The following is a 21,088-nucleotide window of genomic DNA, read 5'->3' on the forward strand; positions in this document are numbered from 1 at the left end:
TGCCACCTGTTATTTAGCAGTCACCACGTAAGAACGTGGTGTCAAGTCCAATTTGACTGCTTTGTATGTGCACCTCAGATGAACAACCTGGGTACTTTAAACACAGCACCATCTCCTTCCATTGTCAAAGGTTCCTTGATTTTCTCCTTCTGAAAGTTGTAATTTAATTCCCCAAATCAAAATTTAATGCTTTTGTTAAGCAATTTACATGAAATCTAAAGCAAAATAAATAAATGTTTTGAAATAAAGCCTATAACGAAGAGTAAAGACCAGTAGCACCAGGCTGCCTAAGCTAACTCTATCAGAGAGCATTTTTAGTATTCTAGAAATGTCTGCCATCACACAACAGTGTATGGAAGACACTTTTCCAAACTAACCTCTTGATCTGTGAAGATCTCAATGAAGTTCTGGAAAGAGAAAGATCCTGACTGAAGAATAAGTTCTCCTGTGTTTTCAAAGCACTGTCCGGTGAGAACGAGGAGCTTGTGCCTCGCAGCATCTGTGATCATTAAGCGCACCTAGAGTGAAGGAGAGAAATACATCAATAACGGGATTCACCATGTTTTTCTGCATTCCACTGAGCACATACAGTTTATTTCTCCCAATTTAAAACCATTGTCTGGAGTAGGACTGTCAAAACATTATCAACTGTAGTGCTGTTTACAAAAGACAATGAGAAAGGTGAAAAAGGGAAAAAAGGAGGGACTAGAAGCAATTAGAAAGAAGGTCCGAAGAATAAAACAAACTAATGACATGAAAAAAACATCAAGGAGCAGAACGGAATAAAATTTGAATGAAAAATTAATTTTTTCAATGAACAAACATACTAATAGTATAACTATTTGTTTCCTTTAACAGCATTGTATCAGGACAAACTTGGTAAATTATTTAAAAGCAGATGCTTGTTACTTTACTTGATCCTACTGCACTTACTAGTCATTCTTGTTTACTACCCCCCAGGGTAGTAAGAAAATGCTAAGAGAAATATATATATTCAGTATATTTCTATTGGCTGAATTCAATTTAAGAACAAAACTAAATAAAACCTATGTAAGATTCTGTACTGTTGAATAAATATTTTGCAAATACTTCAAAAGTATTCATGGACAACTGAAAAATCAAGGAAGAATTAAATGAAACTAAATTAAATTTAATTATTAAATGAATAGTTACTCTAGAACAAGGCTATCCACATACTAACTAAATGAGCAAATGAGCAGAGTCTATCTGGGACAATTCCATATGATGTTGCATCCAAGCTCCATCTCCATGGACATGACACAATCACCTCCTCTCTCCTTGCAAGACATTCTTTCAATTTTTTATATTGACTGTTAAGCAATCAGTTGTTCTAAAAAACTCCTGCTAATGCCTGGGAGGCTGAGCCAGGAAGGCTTAACCTGAATCCCTGCTGAACAACTCACATTTTTAGTACAAGTAGAAAAGAGAGACTGGAGAGTTTATATCCAAAAGAATATCCCAACTCTACCAAATTGTCATTGTTATTTTATTAAATACATGACCCTGATGCCGAGCAGCAAAAAATTCCTTTAATTAAATGTAGGACTAATGTTGGTCTGTCACCGATTGAACTAACTATAAATTCTGAAATATCCTTGATGGTTTGAGTGTATCTATTTCTCTTGTAGACAAAAATGTAGACAAGGGCAGCCATCTGTCTGATATGCATTGCTCAGATTTTCTGTTTTAGCTGTATTAAAACCATATCAGAACTGGCTTCCTCTTCTGTGTTTTCTGTTGTTACTGGCAGGAGTACTCATCACCCTGGCAACTTTTGTGAAAACTCACCAGGTTTTGCAACAGCAAAACTATTTCCTGACTTGTGAATCACTGATATGTGACTGTCATATAATTCCCCTTCACCCTATTTTATTAATTGATAATAAAGTACATTGTGCAGAGCTAGCAAAGTATGGGAAGAAAAAAAGTAAATAAATGCTTGCAGATAACGGAGTAGGAAGTATGATACACATGGAAGACCTTAAAGATACGCATAAATTCTGTGTCTGGGTACAAGCAAGGCTTCCTGAAGGGCTAGCAGAAATTTGTCTCCTGACTTCAAGACCACTAAATTTCATAACAAGTACTGCAAGGTGATGATTTTTTTCGTTTAACTGTTGGTTAACTGTTTGAAGGAAGTGTACAAGCAAGAGGTAGCCTCAGTCAAAATGGAGGTAAAGATGGAGTGTGAATAGAGACGGGTTCATCAGCAGATCAGTGTTTTCCCACACCTATGGTAGTCACAGGATCAACAGAGAGGGGACTTCCTAAGAAGGAAGTACATATTCATGGGGGTTTCAGAAACTTGTTTTCTTTGGGAAACTTCAACGACTCTTCCTTTGGGCCTCTCTCTTCTGGGAGGTATTTTGGCATTTGACAGAATATGACAGGACCTTCAGGCAGAACCATGCTTGGACTACCACTAGGTATGGCTATTAGCAGACAGAATAGCAGGAATATCATATTTCTTTCTGTTTTTTCTTTTATTTTTGGGGGGCTTTTTTGGGGAGGCGGGGGGAGGTTGGTTGTTGTTGTTGTTTTGGTTTTCTGTTTGATTTGTGGTTTGGTTGGTTTATTAGTTTGGTTTGGTTTTTTCTGAATGAATAGTTTCAATTTCCTCTTCTGATGAAGTCAGAGCTTCACAGTATATCACTGTCTCCCCAGATGCAACTTGGAAATCTCTTGATATGTGAAACTAAGTTTTCTATTTGCTGTATTGGGCAGAGCATGTCTACTTCAAACTCTGATTTAATTCTTCCACCTCTTCCTTATTGTCTCTTTCTGGATTGTGTCCAGTCAGAGCCTGGTTTAGCCAGCCAACTTCAAATCTCAGCTTGTAACTTCTGACTGTGACCAGTTTGGCAAGATGAATGCAAAGAAAAGATTGGCTCCCACAGTCTAGTGAGATGAAATTAACTGTAACGTAGCCAAACATGTTCCAGAGCCAAAGCAGTAAGGCCAGGGTTCAGAAGTCATTAATGGGCCTCAAATCATGTTCTTCCATGTGGTCATCCATAAAAGAAATGACAAGCAACAGATAAAGAAATAGCATTTCCCTACTATTGGCAGCTTTTTTGGCTGTTCTACTCGTCCACACATGCACACACATTGTAGGCTTATAGTCTGAACAAATGTATTGAGTTGAACCCAGGTGGAACCCTTGTCCTTACCAACCTCTTCTAGTGGCTTGTAACAGGATCTTCATGCATTGTTTTTTGGTGAATGAGCTGCCATTAACTAAGATGACTTTTAAACCTTTACAACTTCAGAAATTTCATTCGTTTTGGACTCCTTTCTTCTATTTGCATGTAACGTTACTTAAAGTTGGTAACAAATTGATATTTTATCATGTACCAGAAGCAGAGCCGCTTCATTTCCCAACAGAAATGATATTGTGGCAGTGCTTCCCAACACAGGTCAGCAATGAAACTATCCTTATTATTTCAACCTTCAGTTTCACTAGCTAAATACGCCAATTTTGTCTTTGAGCTACGCAATCAGTTCTTTGATTCTACTGAGTTCATAACGAATTGGTAGTCTTCTTATGGGCACTCTCCAGAGTCCATTAATCATGTCACATGCTTTTTGAAGGACAGATAGATCAACGTAGAGTCACTACCACATAGTTGGTAATTCCTCTCAAAGACCCAAATTTGTCCCTGGGCACCTTCAGGCACATTCTTCATATGTAAAATAGGCATCCACAGCTAACAAACAATGAAAAAGCAGAATAAAAGCAGATGCACTTTCACCACAGCTACCTCCGCTGCATCAAGAAGAGAATTTGGTGCATTACGACAAAAGGAATGCTGTGATCAGAAGTGTGTTTCTCTCCTATGCCTCTGACAATTTGTCAGAAGTCTGGGAAGCCAGGGAAAAAATCCAGGGATGCCTGATGTTTTTTGTATTTGCTCCTAATATGCCCTTTCATTCAGAGTTAGGACCTGTCCTAAGTCTGCTATACCTCTGAAGGACATTATTGGAATTTGTCAGTCACTAAGTGGAAGGTGGTGACTGATTCTCTGTAATCATCTCAACTACATCTGCTTAAATGCTCTCATCATGTCCCCTTAATGGAGCTTTTCCGAGACGTCCAATGAAGTATTTCTGACTTACCTCAGTACTAACCGCTTCATCTGAGGGGTTGATGAGGACTACAGTTTCTAAGATATCACTTCTGTGGTGAAGAATCTTCTGACCTGCAAGAGAGAAAGAAAAAGATAAGAAATTAAATTCAACCATCATGGTGTAAGCAAAGTTCCCTATGGGTATGGTTGGACACTTGCTGCGCTGTCCCACTTTGTCTTCCTCCTGCTTACAAAAACCATAGCAAGCAATGTCAGGTAACAAGAGTGAAAGGGCATATAAATAGCATCTAGATCCTGCGTAATTGTAAGTCTGTGGAAGTTTGGAGGAGCCTCGCAACCCACTGCCTTTCATACTTAGTCTGTTTCTGTAGTTAGTAGTGATATTCATCTGACTGGGAGTAGAGCCAGAAAAACACAACAGGACTGTTGATTTTTTTTCCTTACATTAATTGGCAAGTTCTTATCAGACTCTTTCTGTGGGAACTGCAGCGAGATTAATTAGAAGCCGTATTGTCATTCAGAAATCCAGACTGGTAATTAGTCTAAAAACCCAGAAGAGCCGCCCTTCTGAGCAAACGGCTTGGCTGCTTGGTGCAATATGAAACAATTAAAATAATTAATTTGGCTTAAAAGGGACTATGAGGGACACAGAACAAGTTACCTATCTGCCAACTTAGAAAAACTCCCTTGTCAAGAGAAGTGAATTAACGAGGCTGAGGATGGTCAGCCTGAAAGGAGCTCTGCATGCCTGAGGGCACCGTGTGAGAGGACGATCAGACAGCCATTCCCACACTGCCCCCGGCTCAGGCAGGCTTAGTGCTGCCCCCGCCCCTGCCCCGGGCAGACCCAACTCTGCTGGCCGCGACCCTACCCACCCCAGTGATGCCCCCCCTCCTCGCTGACCTCCCTGCACTCTCCTGCCTTCCTCCTCCTCGCCCAACCAAGCCCCCACTGTGATGAGTCTGTCGCTGTTCCTCTGGGGAATCTCTACATTTATAAGCATGGAAGTTCACAATCAAATGACACAAAGAGAAGGGAAAGGGGGGGGGGGGAAGGAAATAGTGTTTTCAAGTAAAATGTGAGACAGGGTTGTAGTCTATTCTCTTGTGCATGACAGTGCCTAGAGACTCAGACTAATTAGCTTGCAGAAACCTAGTTTTCTTATTTCCTTTTTGCTATACTTCCTTGAAAGAAGAAGACAGACTATATATTACAAAAAGGGAGGAGGGCAAGCCTTTCACTCTCAGGAACATCCAGTTCTGGCATTACCCTTTGCAATACGATTTATTTTTATAGCTTTGCTCCTTGTTTAACAGGAATGCACATCCAGATGGCTCTGTTACTGCAGACTCCTTCAGAAGATGCTCTATGGTCTGATATTTTAGTTGTTCTTCAGATTTCCCTTAAATTAGAATATTAGGTGGAGTTTATTGAATCTAGTCTGCTAAGGAAACAAAAGAAATCATCACCCTTTAGCTCACAGAAATTTCTTGCATAATAGTTGGTGGCATTGAGCCCATCTTTGCTTCAGGCCAGACTAAGCCTCATATATCATTAGACATTAACGCATTAAACACAGGCAGAAAAGAAATGCATTTAACCACATGCTAAGTTAAACAAAGATGCACAGTGTCCACGTGGCTCAAAGAACACACTTTGGACTTAACTGAAGCTGCTCCAGGTGATGTATCTGCGTAGCTGGGAGGGATTTGACCCGAACAGCTACAACTCCTGTTGACCAGCACCAGTGGTGGTTATTTACATCCTATACTCCCACAGGCCAGACACCCAGCTTTAGTGCTTGTGTGGGTTCATGGGCCTTGAGACTGATTTTTGGAGGCAATCCTGTTGGTCTGCACCATGTACACAGTGTGTGTTCAGACATGCATGTGCATATGTGACTGTCTCTCTTTTCAACTCCTTGGCGTTGACATGTGTTACTGCTTATCATACAGGGTGGGGACCCAGCACTGGCACTTTGTGAGTCACTACAAGGGTTCCCATCCCATAGAACACCTGGGAAGTTTGCAGCTACTTGCTGATATCGGTAACATGGTCCCATGTCACTGCTTGAGAAGTAAAAAAAAAAAAAAAAAGACTTTTAAAAACTATTTGCAATTTTGTAAGAGCAACGCAGGCTTGCTGCCCAGGTTGATACCCTGAGATGCTCAGCTGGAATGAAGGAAAGTCTCCCACGGGAACAGTTTTATCAGACAGAAATTAATTATCACAGTGTGGGAGCAGAAAGCTGAGCAAGGCATGTCACCAACTGGCAAGAGACTGCAACTTACTAAATTACAGATGGAGTGGGAGAATCTGAGATTTATGTGGAAGATCTGGGATTCCTTTAAATCTAATGGATTTTTGCAGCCCCCCAGATCATTTCTGTTATGAGACACAGGAAGAAAGGAAGAAACTTTCAGGTCACACAGAAGTCGTTAAGTGGAAAGATTTTACCTGCTTATAATTTCTGGGAAGCAAGTCAAAGCCCTATCTTTGAGGCTTTATATCTTTCATATATAAATATTGTTCATGTTTGGAAGAAATCACCTTTTGATTTTATTAAGTAAAGCTTCCAATTAATACCCTATATTTGTAAAGAGTCCTGGTAGCTGTTTCATTCAGAACCAGAAGAGAGAGAACAGCATGAGACAATTGCTTAAAGGGTGATTTCCGCATGCATCATCCCATTTCCTATGGCCATACAATGCTATTGCTCCCCTACTTAGCCAAATATCAATGACATTCATCTTATGATTATTGAGATGGGGATGGTGTCAGTAATACTTCCTAGAAAAGTGACTGAACAGAATTCTTAACTTACACAGTCGATCTTTTTGGGCTAGTTAAGCAGAGTGAACGTAAGGCCTATTTTTCACTATGTTAAATTTGTGCAAACACAAAATGCAAATGAATGGCAAGGAAGAGAAATCAAGTCCTCCTTCAAATCTTGTTTAACCAAGGATCACTAGTGACACACTTTTACTGGGCATGCCTGTGCAACCCCTGCCCATGGATTTGCATGTTGTAGGCAATAAGTTACTCAACGGAGGGATTCCCATCAGCTTCTCCTGCCACTCCAGGTGGACATCAACACTCACTTGCTCCCCATCAATGCTATTCCCACACAAAGTAAACACAGAGGAAGGATCTTAAATCTCACCTGCAGTGATTCTTGGCAGGAAGAGTGAAGGTATTCCTTCTCTCTGAAGATGATAACTGTTTGACACCTGAGCTGGCATTCAAACACATCTCTTTGGCAACTTTAAACATCTCTTATTTTTCATTGTAAAGAACTCGAAAGCAACATTTCACCACTGAAATGCATGACTGCTGTGTTCTAGCTGCTGTGTTACATCAGTGACCGTGCTGGGTGGTATTAACAGATGGATGGCACAGCTTGCAAGGCTGGCTAATGAAACTTCCCACAAGCCATGAATAAGCAATGAACTCTCTGCAGCTAGAAACGTTCAGTGCTCTGCACCTGTAACTAACTCTAACATGCAGTCACCCCAGCTGCCTCTGTCTTGTGGAGGACATTGAGGAGAGAACACTGAGGGGAGAAAAATCCTCCAAATGAACCATAAAACATCCATTCCTGGAGTTATTTTTTAAAGTCTGAGAAGACATTTTTAGCAGATAAATAAACTCACTGAAGAAAAGACATTTTCCTAATAGGGCAACACTGCATTTGAGGAGCAGAAACATGTAAACTTTTTCCACATTTCTTGGTATAGATGGCAGAAAAAGCTTAGTGTATTTTAATTCCTACTCAGGACAATGCCCTGTTTATTGATGTCCACATGTAGTAACACCTTCCAAGCTTTTGTCCTGTTTGCCTTTACATTCATGTTAAGCAAGAGCTGGATGACCAAAAAACATTCTTAACTAAATGGTTTTATATTTATTAGTGTATAGGTGGTTTAGAAGAGAAGTGGGGGGAGAGAGGAGGGGTTTTATACTCCATTTCTATGCACCCATGAGCTAAAGGTCAAGGCATGGGCAAATCAGACATTCTTTTACATTCAATTAAACTGGTAGAAGAAAACACACCTTCAGCAAAACCAGAAGTAATAAATAGCCTGCAGAACACAACAAAGGTCTTCACCACTGAGCAAGAGGCCATATGGAGCATGATCTTTGGGCTGCTAAGACTCCGAAAGATAGTACTGGGGCTTGTCAGTCACTATGCTGGGAAGCAATAACCGATGTTCAAGAATCATCTCAAGTAAAATCTGTTTCAAATTCACCATGTTGGATGAAGGTTATTAGAAGGTTATCATATCCCTTGCACATGATACATTTAAAGCAATAAATTCCTTTGGAAAAAAGGAGCTTTCTGCCCAGCCAACAGTAATCCAATAACTCATACATTTTAAATAATTTTAAACTGCTCACTGTTTCATCTTCTATTTCTAGGACATCAAATTTGTCCTGCAAAACTAGACGTGTTAACATTCTGTTCATCATGGTTGTTCTATATTATCAGCAGACTACTCAAGAGTCTGGATTACTGGCCAACTGAAGGTTACTATGTCTTATACTAACTGAATACATCTATTTTCCCTTGTTTTCAATATAAAGATCCATGGGTATAAATTGTCAATAATGCTGTAATTGTAACCAGCCCCCAGCCACCCACACTATCAGCCTGGAGGAACTACATTGCAACAAAAAATTCCAGACCAAAGAGAAAGGATCAAGATCCCCTTTTGCAGCAGATTATTAATTATCTGAAGAAATCTTGCATAAATTATATGGAACACTCCATCATCTCCACGTTCTTTGTTTAGACAGGGCCACCAAAGCACGCTAAGCTTCTGCTGAACTTAACTACAAGATGGAGAAATAGGTAAGCGTACAGCATTAAGCAAGGGAGTAGGTTTTATAGAGTCACTGAAGGAAATTCTGACATTGCAAAAATCTGGAGTTCTGTATCTGCAAGGAAGAAGAAAATTATTTGCAGACTTGACGGAGAAATACGTCCTGTATCATGCTCAGGCACTGGACTATGAGAACAGAACTTCAGAAAAACCCTTCCAGGAACGGTCTGAAAGCCCTGCAGGTGATGCCGGTGGCTGCAGAGGGTAATCAGTCAGCCATGTAACTAGATGACACGATGGGGAGTGCATAACACAGAAGTAAATTAATTTATTCCAGAGAATATAGATTCAGTGCCTCCAGGGCTCAATTCAGCCCAAAGGCTTCTTAAATTTAAGATGCTTGCGAGGAAGGCTTAGTAATTTTTTCCAGAAAGAACTCCTATATATGTGTGAATATCAGAGTGCTTTACACATTTCTACATGAAAATAAAATCCATATACCTGCTAGGACGACAACTTGGCGTGACAGCTGTGAACAAAAAGTCAGCTCTACTAACATTGCTGAGCCCTCTGATGGTGACAAGGACTTCGAAGAAAGATGCTGACTGCAAAGTGTGACTGTTTTCATCGCCGTCGTTTAAACCTGCTTGCTCTGGACACAGTGGTTAGTTCAGATTCGTATCTAATATTACATGTTTTTTATAGAGGATTATGCTTTGTCTTTGCAAAGTTAGGTTAATCTTTCTTGCATCTGATCAGCTGGAATACTGAACTGTGTTGTGACTCTCCAGAATGCATAAATCCTTGTTTTATTTTCTCCCTCTACCCAAATAAATGTAATTCTTATTCAAGTTTCATATGGTTCAGCTGCAGCCTGGTGATACATTTTTCCTACCCACATTTGACTTTCAACAATTTATTAACTACAAGTCCTGAGAGGCACTGTCCTGCAGCATATTGCATTTTTTGATTTTTAAGCTCACATTTATTTAATAAAATAAGGCATATAATTTTATTTTTGTTCTTGGTAAGTCCTTATCTGTCAGATCTCATTTAAGTTTATACTTTCAGGTAATAACAGAGCCCTGAAAGTGGAAGGTTAGACAGAAGATGATTGTGCACTCTGAATAGGGACTGCAAGATTCTGCCTCCAGCTACTGTACATGAAGCAAGTTCACCAATCCTTGCTCAGAACTCTTAAACGGCAGTGAGAGAAAGCAAGATGACCTGTTTGCACTAATTCTCATAACTCACATTTTCTGCCTCGAACTTGAATCTCTAGTACTTCCAACTCTGCATATTCTGTGATTCTGTGACTGCAGGGGACCTCACTGCTCTGCGACCATTCCCACTGAAATATCCTGAAGTAAATTCAAGGCATTATATCTTCTTTTTACACATCTTGTTCATCAATAGACTATTTTTTTTATCTTTTCATACTAAATATTGATTTCTTGCATGTTTGCCAACTTTGCGTGACATCTAATTTGCTGTCAAAATACAGCTATTTATCAAGTGGAAGCAAACTGCCGGCCTTTCACTAACATCTGTTCTTGTCAGGGCAAATTATTACTTTCAACTCTAATTTATCACCTTCAGAAAATGGTATTTTGCACATTTTTGCTATTTTACAATTTCAGAGTTTTTGAAGGACTGCTAAAACATTAAAAATCAAAAAGGAACTCCAAAAAAAAGTTGAAGCAAGAAGTCTAAAGCACAATAACAAGAAGAGTTTATATATTATAAACTAAACTAAACCCAGTCTATCTCTCGAAAAAGGGACTATGCCACAAAAACTGAACAAAGTACCCTAGTGATTTCATTATTGATTTCACTGAGGCTCTGGACAGAAGCGAAATTTAAAACCAAGACTGTTGAAGACCTCAATAAAATCAAAGTCAAAGAAAACAAGATTACATCTGTTGTTTATATACTGAACTTGTAACAGTAGTGGAATCCAATGCTCCTGATAAATGGGTTCATCCTTGACTTTGTTTAAGAAAAAATTATATCCAGTAGTCAGTCAAATTCTCATTTGATGCCATGGTCAGGCACAGCCATCTCCAAACTCTGCCATTTCTGTTCTTCCATTGACCCGTGTCATTTACAATCCATATGGTGGGTAAAATTTAACTCCCAGAAGCCTTGTCCACCACTATTTAGCAGCACTGTGATTTCAGCAAGAAGATGGAAAGGAAAGGACATAAATCCCAACTGGCATAGCTGGAATGCTTTCCAGACACAGGAGTGCAGCTGTATAATCAAAGAAATCATGTCCTGTAATTATAGGAAGGAGGGGGGAAATAGGAGTGTTTAGATAGCTGAGCAGTTTAATATCTGAGCAGAAAGTGAGTGAAGAGTAATGTCTGTTTACTAGAGGGCCATGCAATGTCCCTAGTTATGAGAACTACCTTGTTCAACAGCATGGCTGTAGTCAATGCAGCTTTGAGAAGATACCTGTTTCCAAATCAAGTGTCTGACATGGGCTTTATTCCTCATGGATCACCCTTCCAGCCTTGAAACAGAGACAGCTAGAAGACTGCTGCATTCATTAACTGGTTTGCCTTTAGATCCTTTTTATATGAATTATATTTTCCATTATTTTCAAGGTAATACATAGAACTTATTAATTATAATTAAAACTTAGGATCTTCCTCCAAAATATTCACAATTCAAAGTGGCTTCCTGAAATGTGTATCTTAATTTTGTTTGGGAGTATCTCCACATATTGGTTTTGTAAATTAAAACACTGTGGACACCGTGAACTCTGAAGAACTACTTTCACAATTAATTTTACCTTTAGAACATGTTTGATAGGTGTGAAAGAATTTTAACCCCATAAAATACAGATAGGGAAACAACTTCCGAGGTTGTGAGAAACACGAACCTTTAGAAGACAACCGTTGTGGTGCAGCTACACAATCCTCTTGGTTCCACAAGGTCATCACTATCTGTTCAGTTTTAGAAAATACTGAATACTTAAAAAGCTAAGCTATGCATACTGGATTATTTTTTGATGGACTCCCTAAGTCATCTTTAGCTACTTCCCAGAGCTGAAATTCTTCCATAAACCACATGCCTGACTGTTAAGATATCCATATTATCTAACAATAACAATGTTATCACTGCAGACCTTGATACTCTAGCTTCAAAAGGCAAGAAAAATAGAAACCAATGCCAACTGAAATTTCCGAGAAATTTGACTGGGACTACCTAGGCAAAAGCCAAGCAATTTTATCTTTTTCTCTGTTAGATTTTGTATGTCATAAACTTGAGGGCAGGCAGGTAGGTAAATGTGAGGTTCTCTGTAAGCAGTTGTCTTGAGTTACACACCTCCATTACAAGTAATAACCTTAAAAAGCTCTTAAGAGCAAGATAATGGCATGTGTACCACTGTCGGCTCTACATTTTTAAGCTGTAATCCTTTAGTTGTCTCTCATTAATCTCTCTTCTGTGCTTACATCTTAATTACATAGCAAATGGCAAGGACTGCTCTAGGATGCACTGTAGAACTAATTTGTGAACCTGGAGATTTAGCTTTCAGCAGCACAGCACATTGTCCTGGTACTGCATAGAAACTGGCAGCCAGCACACACCACGATGGGAGACTGCAGTGATGCAGAGATGACTCATCAGTACTGAAGGTCAATAAAAGTCCTCATTTGAAACTGCATTTGGGAGTGTTACTAACCAGGGAGAGAAGCAGAGTTGCACAACATAAACCTCTCCCACACAGAACTTTCTCTGTCCAGAAAGAAGGAAATTTCTTCTTTTACCTCTCAAAAATATCTTGGACCCAGAAACTAAAAAAATCCTGAGCAGAACAGACCACTTCCCACTACAATTTATTTACAATAGTTCCTGCAATGTGATATTTTACCTTTACTCAGTTATTCGGAAAAGCAATCTCTCATATCCTAACTGTCAAATAGCCAAATAAAATCTTATTTGGAAAAAATCGCTACTTATTTCTCAATATCTCTGTGGCACATTACCTCATACTTCACTGTTTATTGAACACACCATATATCATAAGTCACAGGACTGGTTAGAAGCTTAAGTGTTTTTTGTTATACCAAGTGACTGATATATTCCCATTACAAACAAAACCATTTACTCTGTTAAAAGTGCTAAGTAAATTTGTGAATCAAACATAGTTGGCACTTTTTGCAAGGGATGATTTTGGGGGAAAAAAACCACCCAATAATCAGATTTACTTTAATTACTTTTAAAACAAAATATGATTGTTCTGATCTCCAATAATTAGCACAGCATCTAACTCAAATCTAAATGTATTCCACAGGAAAACTGTCACTGAGCTCAATGATGAATAGAAAAGGTTCTCTGATTATACATATCTGCTGTTAAAAACAAGATAGGGAACATCAGAATTATGTTTCTCCCTAGTGGTATTTAACCAAATAGTAAAGATCCTTCCTGTATTTCAAAAAATACCCAACAACCTCCGTTAAGTTTATTTTAATTCCTTTCAAATGCTGCTGTTGCTAAAACCTATTTTTTTTACATCCTTTCATTTCACCTCCCTGTGCTGCAGTGCCTGGCTGTGCTGTTCTGCCCCCACCATCCCAACTGCCAGGGAAGGGAAGCTTGCTCAGAATTTTTTCCTCTTCTCTGCAGCACACTCTGCAGATGCTTCTGTGCACTTCACTGCAACTCCCACCTTTCACAAGGAAAATGGAGCACAGCAGCATCAGGGAAAAGCTGATGTAAATTTAAAATGTGTAGAAAAGGGATAAATATTGAAATGAATATTTCAGAAAAAAAATTATTCAGAAGTCTGCCTTTCCTTTTTATAGACATCTCTACCTGAATATGTTTTCAGTCTGTTATTTCTCTTTAGGGAGAAGTATCTGAATTTTGATCGCTTCAGAAGGTTTCTGTTAATGTTTCTAAATTGCCACAGCCTTCTTACTAATGGGCTTTCATCATTATGGTAGCTGAAGCCAAATCCAACAGCTCCAATTAAAATCCTCTGGAGGATATTTCCAGTCTTGGTGTCATTACTCTGTATGCAACTGAGTTTTAAGTTCATCTGCCATCCTTGTTGAAAGTCTGACAAGTCAATACAGCCTATAAGGGCTTCACACATAGGGAATCCATTCTTTCCCTAGAGCACATTTTCTTTTCCACGTATTTATTAAATTTTTCTCTGTTTAGATATAATTTCTATCCTTCTAATTCAAATCAGAAAGGATTTCCTCTCCTTGGCAGCCTATGATTAATGAATGACAGATCTGTTTGCAAGCACTAAGGCTGTTGCAGGGAGGCTGGCACTACAGATCAGATACTTAATTTTGCAGAATATAAAATTATTTATGGTTGAATCTTCCTACAGTCTGGCAATCAGCAAATTTTCTTGGGTAAAAAAACTCCAGCTCATAACCTTGCCTTGAACTGTAATGTTCATAATGTACAACAAAACCCCCATATTTTTTGCCAAAATACCTCAACAAATTTACCTAGTGGTACTCCTTGAAGAACTGTGAAGTTCTTTCTCAAGTAACATCACAGTTTTATTGCTATTTCCTGAACAAATAACTAATTTCACTATCCTGAACTCATCATCATAGCTGAATTACAGTGGAAAACTTATATTTTTTAATACTTGGGCTTACTTTTGTGCATTTTAGAAACTTGTTTTCTATTGAACGTATAATTACTATCCACTAATTACCAGCTGTGGAATATCCCTGAGCCTCTGCAAACACTACAAAACATAACAAGATGCTCTGTTTGTAAGCCTTTAATGAGAAGCAGGTTTAAGCTTTTCCCCCGGCAACCATCGAGCTTCCCAGCTCCATAGAACAACTTGCCCAAAGCTTTTATTCTGCTTTTACATATAAGCAGTGTTGCTAATCAATTTCTGGATGTGAATTCACTGTCCCTTTCTAGCAGCAACCATTTTCCTTGTCTGAAACAGCAGAGCAACTGTTCTACCCAAGGCAGAGGCCTTGCTCTGCCAAGAGAAAGACTCACTTAAAAGCCTTGAAACACCTTCATTCTCTAATTCTTTACTGGATGTGTGCAGTTTTACATTGTGATGGTTTTATATAAATTGCAAATGCAATATGAAATCAATTGCCTCTGCGTAGAATACAGGCAAGTACTATTAATTAATTACAGGTTTTATAAAGAAGAAAATGAGAAGGCACACCTGTTTCAGCACAAAAGGAACACTTTAGGGTTTCATTTCTGGAATTAAAACAAGCCACAAAGTAGTTCCTCCAGTCTTTGGCCTTTAATTTTCTGATGATGTGCGTAAGTACAACCAACTGGACTATACTGTAAGACCAAAAAAGTCAACACTACCCTGTAATTAGAACATCACAAACAGGGAGGGAAGGAAAAAACAGAAAGTGTCTTCAGGAAATACAAACCCATATCCAAATATTATCTTTCAAAAGCAATGTATTTTAATACCTAAACTCTAAAAATTTCACAAAGCAATTACCCTAATCAGTGGTTGAAACTGTAGTAACAAAAAGCAATATATGAAAAACAAATAGTGATAGCTCATATCTGCTGATACAAGAAAGAAACCAGAAAACAATGAATCAGCAAGTGTGACAAAATGCAAAAACTTGCCCTCTGAATGACAAAAAGTGAGCAGACTTTAGAGGTCAGTCAAGAGTCCAGACTGGATTATTTTATTTCTTTACTGGCTCTGTACCGTCTCACTGCATCAACCTTTGTAAGGAAAAATCAGTAAGGAACAGAACTACTTCTGAAAACACCTATTTTAATCTTCAAGTGCTCAAATTGTTAAGTCATCTTCTTTTTAGGAAGAAGCAGACGCCCCTAGAAATAGTTCAGGCAGCCTCTGAGCTGAGGAGCAGAGGACTGCTCTTGCAGACTCATAATGGTAGGATCCTTTCTGCTTTATGCAGCCCCAGCAAGGTTTTACAGGAGGGTGCAGAACTCACACCTAGAGAAACAGTTGACTCCTGCATATACAAGAACTTCTGTGGAGCATCTCTAACTGGATAAATACTCACCAAACTCCCAGAAAGCCCACATGCTCAGCACATATCAAAACTATTTACTTTAAAATGAAAGAAAGCAAAAGCCCACCCTGTCAGAGAAAGCAAAACATTTAATTAAATATGAGCTCTGCCTCGGGTTCTGTCTCTTGCAGCTAATTATTCTTACCTTTTACTAAATTTTCAATGTTATTTTGGAACCCCCAATCACCCTTTAAGCCTCTGAAAGTACTTAATGTCACCCAGTGGGAATAGTACAATTTTGGTCTGGTCCTTTGTGAAACTGCTGGAAACCTCTAGAATCCTAAGACTGCTTAAACTTCAAGGTCTATTCTTCACTTTTTGTGTATGCTTAACTCCTATTAATGCCAAGGAGAGTTATGTGCACACAACAATGAAAGATTAAACTTCATTGTTTAAGGGGCAGTGTTAGCCCTCTGCTGCTTTAGGGAAAAAACCTCAAGGATATTGCAAGTACTATGGGGAGTTAATCTCATTACACACTACTAATAGCATTTGTGGCAGTGTTTGCTTCTTAAATCAACCATAGGTGACCACCTGGTGCCCTGTAACTAGAAATCTGCTTCCACAATACATGCATAGATCAGGGTCTGCTTGGGAGACTAATCTGTAAGCTGCTATGGATCTATTCTCCTGACACTTTCTCTCCCACTGAGAACAACATGTGTTTCTTATTTTCAGTTTGAATATTTTCAAGCAAATGATAGAGCTTTTAAAAGTAATTTTGCACTACACAAATCCTTAAAAAAGTAAAGATGTTTCATTAGGAATGAATATATTGTGATGCTTTTAAGTGTAAACTTCACACTGGCTAGTCTTCCTGAGTTATCATTTGATTGGCTTCACCAAGTACTTTCCAAATGTAAAATTGCAGCAGGGCTGATTTTAAGTACTCTTCAGGACAACCATCAGTGCAAATAAAGACATCCATCAAAGAGAAACTAGTACACTGAAAACCATATGAGATGTTTCTTTTTTTGGTCAGCATTGTCTTATCTATATAAGTATTACAAAAGATAAGCCTTAAATGTACAAAGGTATTTTTAACTAGGTTTTCTAAGTGAATACCAGTTAAATCAGCAGGGTCATGCTGACTTAAACCAGCTAGCGACCTAGCACACAAATGAGTTTTACTTCACATTTGAATAAAAAGGACACAATCACTAAGCAACTGTTTGCAGGCACCAACTGAATAATTAAAGCTGGTTTCATCACACAGATAATACATCATGCTGTGAAAAAAAATTACCCCTGGCAACTCCTGCTTCTGAAATCTAGAGAACTTAAAAAAAGAAACACTAGGCTCTGTATTACAAGTAATTTCTGTGGTTTGCATCCTGTTGGGATGCTTTAGGGTAAAAGCACAACGAATGGTGATCATCAACCTTTTAAACAAATTTTGGTTTTCTAATTACTTCTGGCAATCGACACCAAGTAGCCTCCAGCAATGGATTGCTAAGATGACACATTTTAAGCATCAAAACTAAACTCTACAGATGTGTTGTGAGAATATTTTTAACAGAGCTGCTGTGTTCATACAAACATACAGGAATGAGCACTGCAATTAAAATACAGTACTTTCATTTCATATGTTTTAAAAGATGTCTTGTATCCATATTCCATCTAGGGATTTCATAACAACACTGAGAACTTATTTAAGTGGTAGTTCATGAGCAATACAGGGTGGATCCTAGAGATCAAAAGTTCTGTTTAAATTAGGGGGTCTAGAACTGCTCAGATGTTTAAAGAGAGCCAACCCACTTTCTCACTTATAAAGACAGTCCCTCCAACTCTTAGGCCCCTGTCCCCAGCAAGATCCAGGCTTTGTCTTTACCTCTGTGCATGGATTGCCTTTGGAAATGTGCTCAAGGAGCCCTGAAATCTGGAGGCTCTCACCTTTGGCTCCAAGGGTCATACTATTGAAATTAACTTAATGCTGTGTTTTTCCCCAGATAAGACACAAGAGCCAGAAAAAAAGAACAGGTCTTGGGAGTTTCTTAAAGAAGATCCAAATAACAGGGAAAAAAATCCTCAGCTCTCATTATCTGAGAATGAGAGAGTGTGGTAAATTCAGTAGATAAAGGGCAGTTTCATGGCAAATTTTTAAGTATACATCATCTATCAACAATCAACATCTTTGTTTTGATTTATCTATTCCTACAGGGATTCACCACAAAAATTCTGCAGAATTTAAAGTGGCAGAAGTGGGAATTTTATAGCATTTGGCAAGACTCCCTGAGGACACCAATAAGCCCTGAGAGAAGCGCACACAAAAGGAGACCCACTCCAAGACACCCTGAAGGAGACCTCTAGAAAAAGCAAGAGAAAAACATCTTCCTGATTGAGATATGATGGTGTAACGTTGCACGTTGTCTAAGAACAGATGTGTGCAGGGTAAATGAAGGAAGTCAATTCTAAAAGTAGCATTAGGGCAGTCAAGCGCTGTACAAATTCAGAATGAGTATGCCCGAAGCCATATCTGTCTTATGCACTAGGTCTAGTGCATCTGTCTAGTATGCACTAGGTCTGCACAGGTGGCAGGAAGCAAGGAAACATCACCATTGCACAAAGGGTGAGGTTTCACTGTGTTCTCCAAAGAAAAAGAGTGTTCTCTATTGCCTGCATTTCTTACCTTAAAGGTAATTTCTGGAGACCTCTTCTTCAAAGTACAGTCAGTGCACAGCTTTTTGGGTTTGGGCTTTTTACCCCCAGCTGATATAGAAAATTACTCTAATTCAACTTCTAGCTCACACAGTGCCACAGGATGTGCTCCATATCCCACTTTCCTCATTGGTACACAGTCCTACTTAGATGGCTGAAAAACTCAGCCAACCCAGAGGCCCTGTTCCTTCCTCATTTGAAAAAGAATAGGCACTGAAATAGCTGATTTTTAAGCACCTGGAAAAAATAAATCCCTGGTGATTATAAGAAGAGTTGTTGCTTTACAGTGGCTTTCCCCACATAAGCCTAGCAGCATGACTAAATCCCATATGCTGCTATTCAATTTTTAATAGGTCATTGGGCAAAATTTCATTCATTTTTTATGAACACTAGAGTTAAAACTGAATATGACTGCTGGTAGGCATGGGATAGGAGATTGTATATTTCCATAAAGAGGTTTATATATGGGGTAAGAGGTGCATATAACTATGAGAGATGAAATATAAAACCATATATGTTAATCACTGCACTGCTGGAAACATTCAGCGCTTATCCTAAAGCTGCTTGTATAACACTCATTTAAAGGAGAGAACCAGAAAAAGACCCATTTACTGATCTGCAAGGCATGGGGATTTCATAAACACATCAAAATCACCCTTGATGAGAGCGGGTACCACCTGGACATGAAAGTGCCTTATCACTATCTCATGATAGTTCACTCTGGGAATCCACAGGGAGATTGCACCCCAGTTTGAGGACCCAAGCTCTGCAACGATGGGCAGATTTGCTGAGGTGAATTTAATTTCCCATCACTTCCAGAAAAAAACTGGTAGGTCAGATCCACACTCTCCACTGCTTTAAGTAATCACTAACAGGGTAGGAATAAATTAGATATAGATTTCGAAACAATGTTTCTGACCCCCTCCCTAGCATTCTGACCCCCTCCCAATTTCTGGATTTCCAACAAGGCTTCTTTGGCCTTTTTTCTCCAAATGTGAGACAGTACCCAGTGCTTTTGCTTTTAATTTAGATGACAGCAAAGCATGGGGTAGAGTCCAATCAAATTCCAAGTACAAATATTGTCTGGTATGAGTATTAGACCCTGACACTACTGTTTGATTTGTTCATCAACGAAACCCTCATTAAAATAGTTACAATTGAGGGAAAATGTTTCTCCTTTATATGACAAAGAACAGAAACAAAAAAGTATGAAAGACTCTCAAGAAAATTAGCACACTTATTTATAAACTGTCCTTGAATTCGTTGCTATAAAACAAAACCAGAAGTTCTTTGGCATAGCTCTCATTGCATAGAGATTTAATATATTTGCTGTTAGCGAATATTAGATCTTGATCTGCAAGCATACACCATCTCTGCTGTTCCCCAAGGTGAAAGCATGTGGCCTTATATTTTATATCATCAAGACACAGTATGTTTGCTGTTATTTCAAAATATTTATAAAATGTCCCATGCAGCTTTCCTTTGAATGCAATAAATTGCTTTCATGATCTGCTCAGGGATACTGAGAATCCAACTGGCACTGAAGTATTTCATTTAATGCATAAAACTCTCAGAAACACCTAACAGTCAGCTAAGTCAGATGAGAGAATTAAAATATTAAGGGCTCATTTGTATCTTCAGAGCATGGGTCAGTTTTCAAGCCACATGAGTTATGCATGCACACTACATGATATTCATGAGCACAAAATCAATTAGTGGGTCTGACCTGAAGTTTTTATTACACTGATACCATTCTCTTTTCCCTCACTTGACTTCTGTATATTAACCTTCCTATGTATCACCATAACTAGGAGATGGTGCTTCATTCTCATTTGTCTGAACATTGATCTATGCCAACATTTGCCCACATTTACCCTGTCCATTCCAAATGCTTGAGCACTTACTGCCCTACTATTGCCAGACTTACTCTATACGCCATTCTTCATCCATATACATACTCAGTTTCTATAATGCCCTCCTCTCTGCCATTTTAATCTCTAAGAAGAACATTCATTGCTTACTTTAGCATCAGATAATATATTAAACAATAGGTTCATTTAATTTATGGACTGCAGTGCATCTTTACAGTTTGTAAGGCAGTAAATCCTAAACCTTTCTGAACTGCAAAAGATCTTAATTCTTGCTCTGAACAAAGAGTGTTCACTTGGCCAAATCCACTGCTGGCTACCTGCAGCTCCCGATGACTGGGATGGAAATAGGAAACCAGATCCTCTGAAAGGGTTTGGCTCTCTGACCTTACAATGAGGATGAGGTCTCCCCTCCCCACTTTACACAACTGAATTTCATTTCCTTTGCACCACCACCATTGCAAAATATCGAATGTGTTTGTGTTGATTAATTAAAAAAATCTTATCTTTTCTCCACTCATTCCCTTCTCCTCTTGTTCCTTGTCTCCTTTCTGTCTAAACTGTAATTTTCAGGGGCAAAAGTTCACAAGAAGTATGTGAGCTGA

The 21,088-nt window shown here is 38.8% G+C and overlaps 1 protein-coding gene across 1 annotated transcript in view; it reads right to left on the minus strand.

The window, feature by feature from the left end:
• Positions 1-21,088, minus strand: part of MAP1B (microtubule associated protein 1B) — a 72,982-nt gene that overhangs the window by 21,607 nt on the left and 30,287 nt on the right. The window contains exons 3-4 of the mRNA XM_050329605.1: positions 4,138-4,220; positions 378-518 (exon numbers count right to left, since the gene is read on the minus strand). Of these exons, the coding sequence (XP_050185562.1) occupies positions 378-518; positions 4,138-4,220 (224 nt within the window). The remainder of the gene's footprint in view (positions 1-377; positions 519-4,137; positions 4,221-21,088) is intronic.

This window comes from Myiozetetes cayanensis, unplaced genomic scaffold (genome assembly GCF_022539395.1).
Source record: "Myiozetetes cayanensis isolate MyiCay16 unplaced genomic scaffold, myiCay2020 scf4, whole genome shotgun sequence".
Classification (NCBI taxonomy): Eukaryota; Metazoa; Chordata; class Aves; order Passeriformes; family Tyrannidae; genus Myiozetetes; species Myiozetetes cayanensis.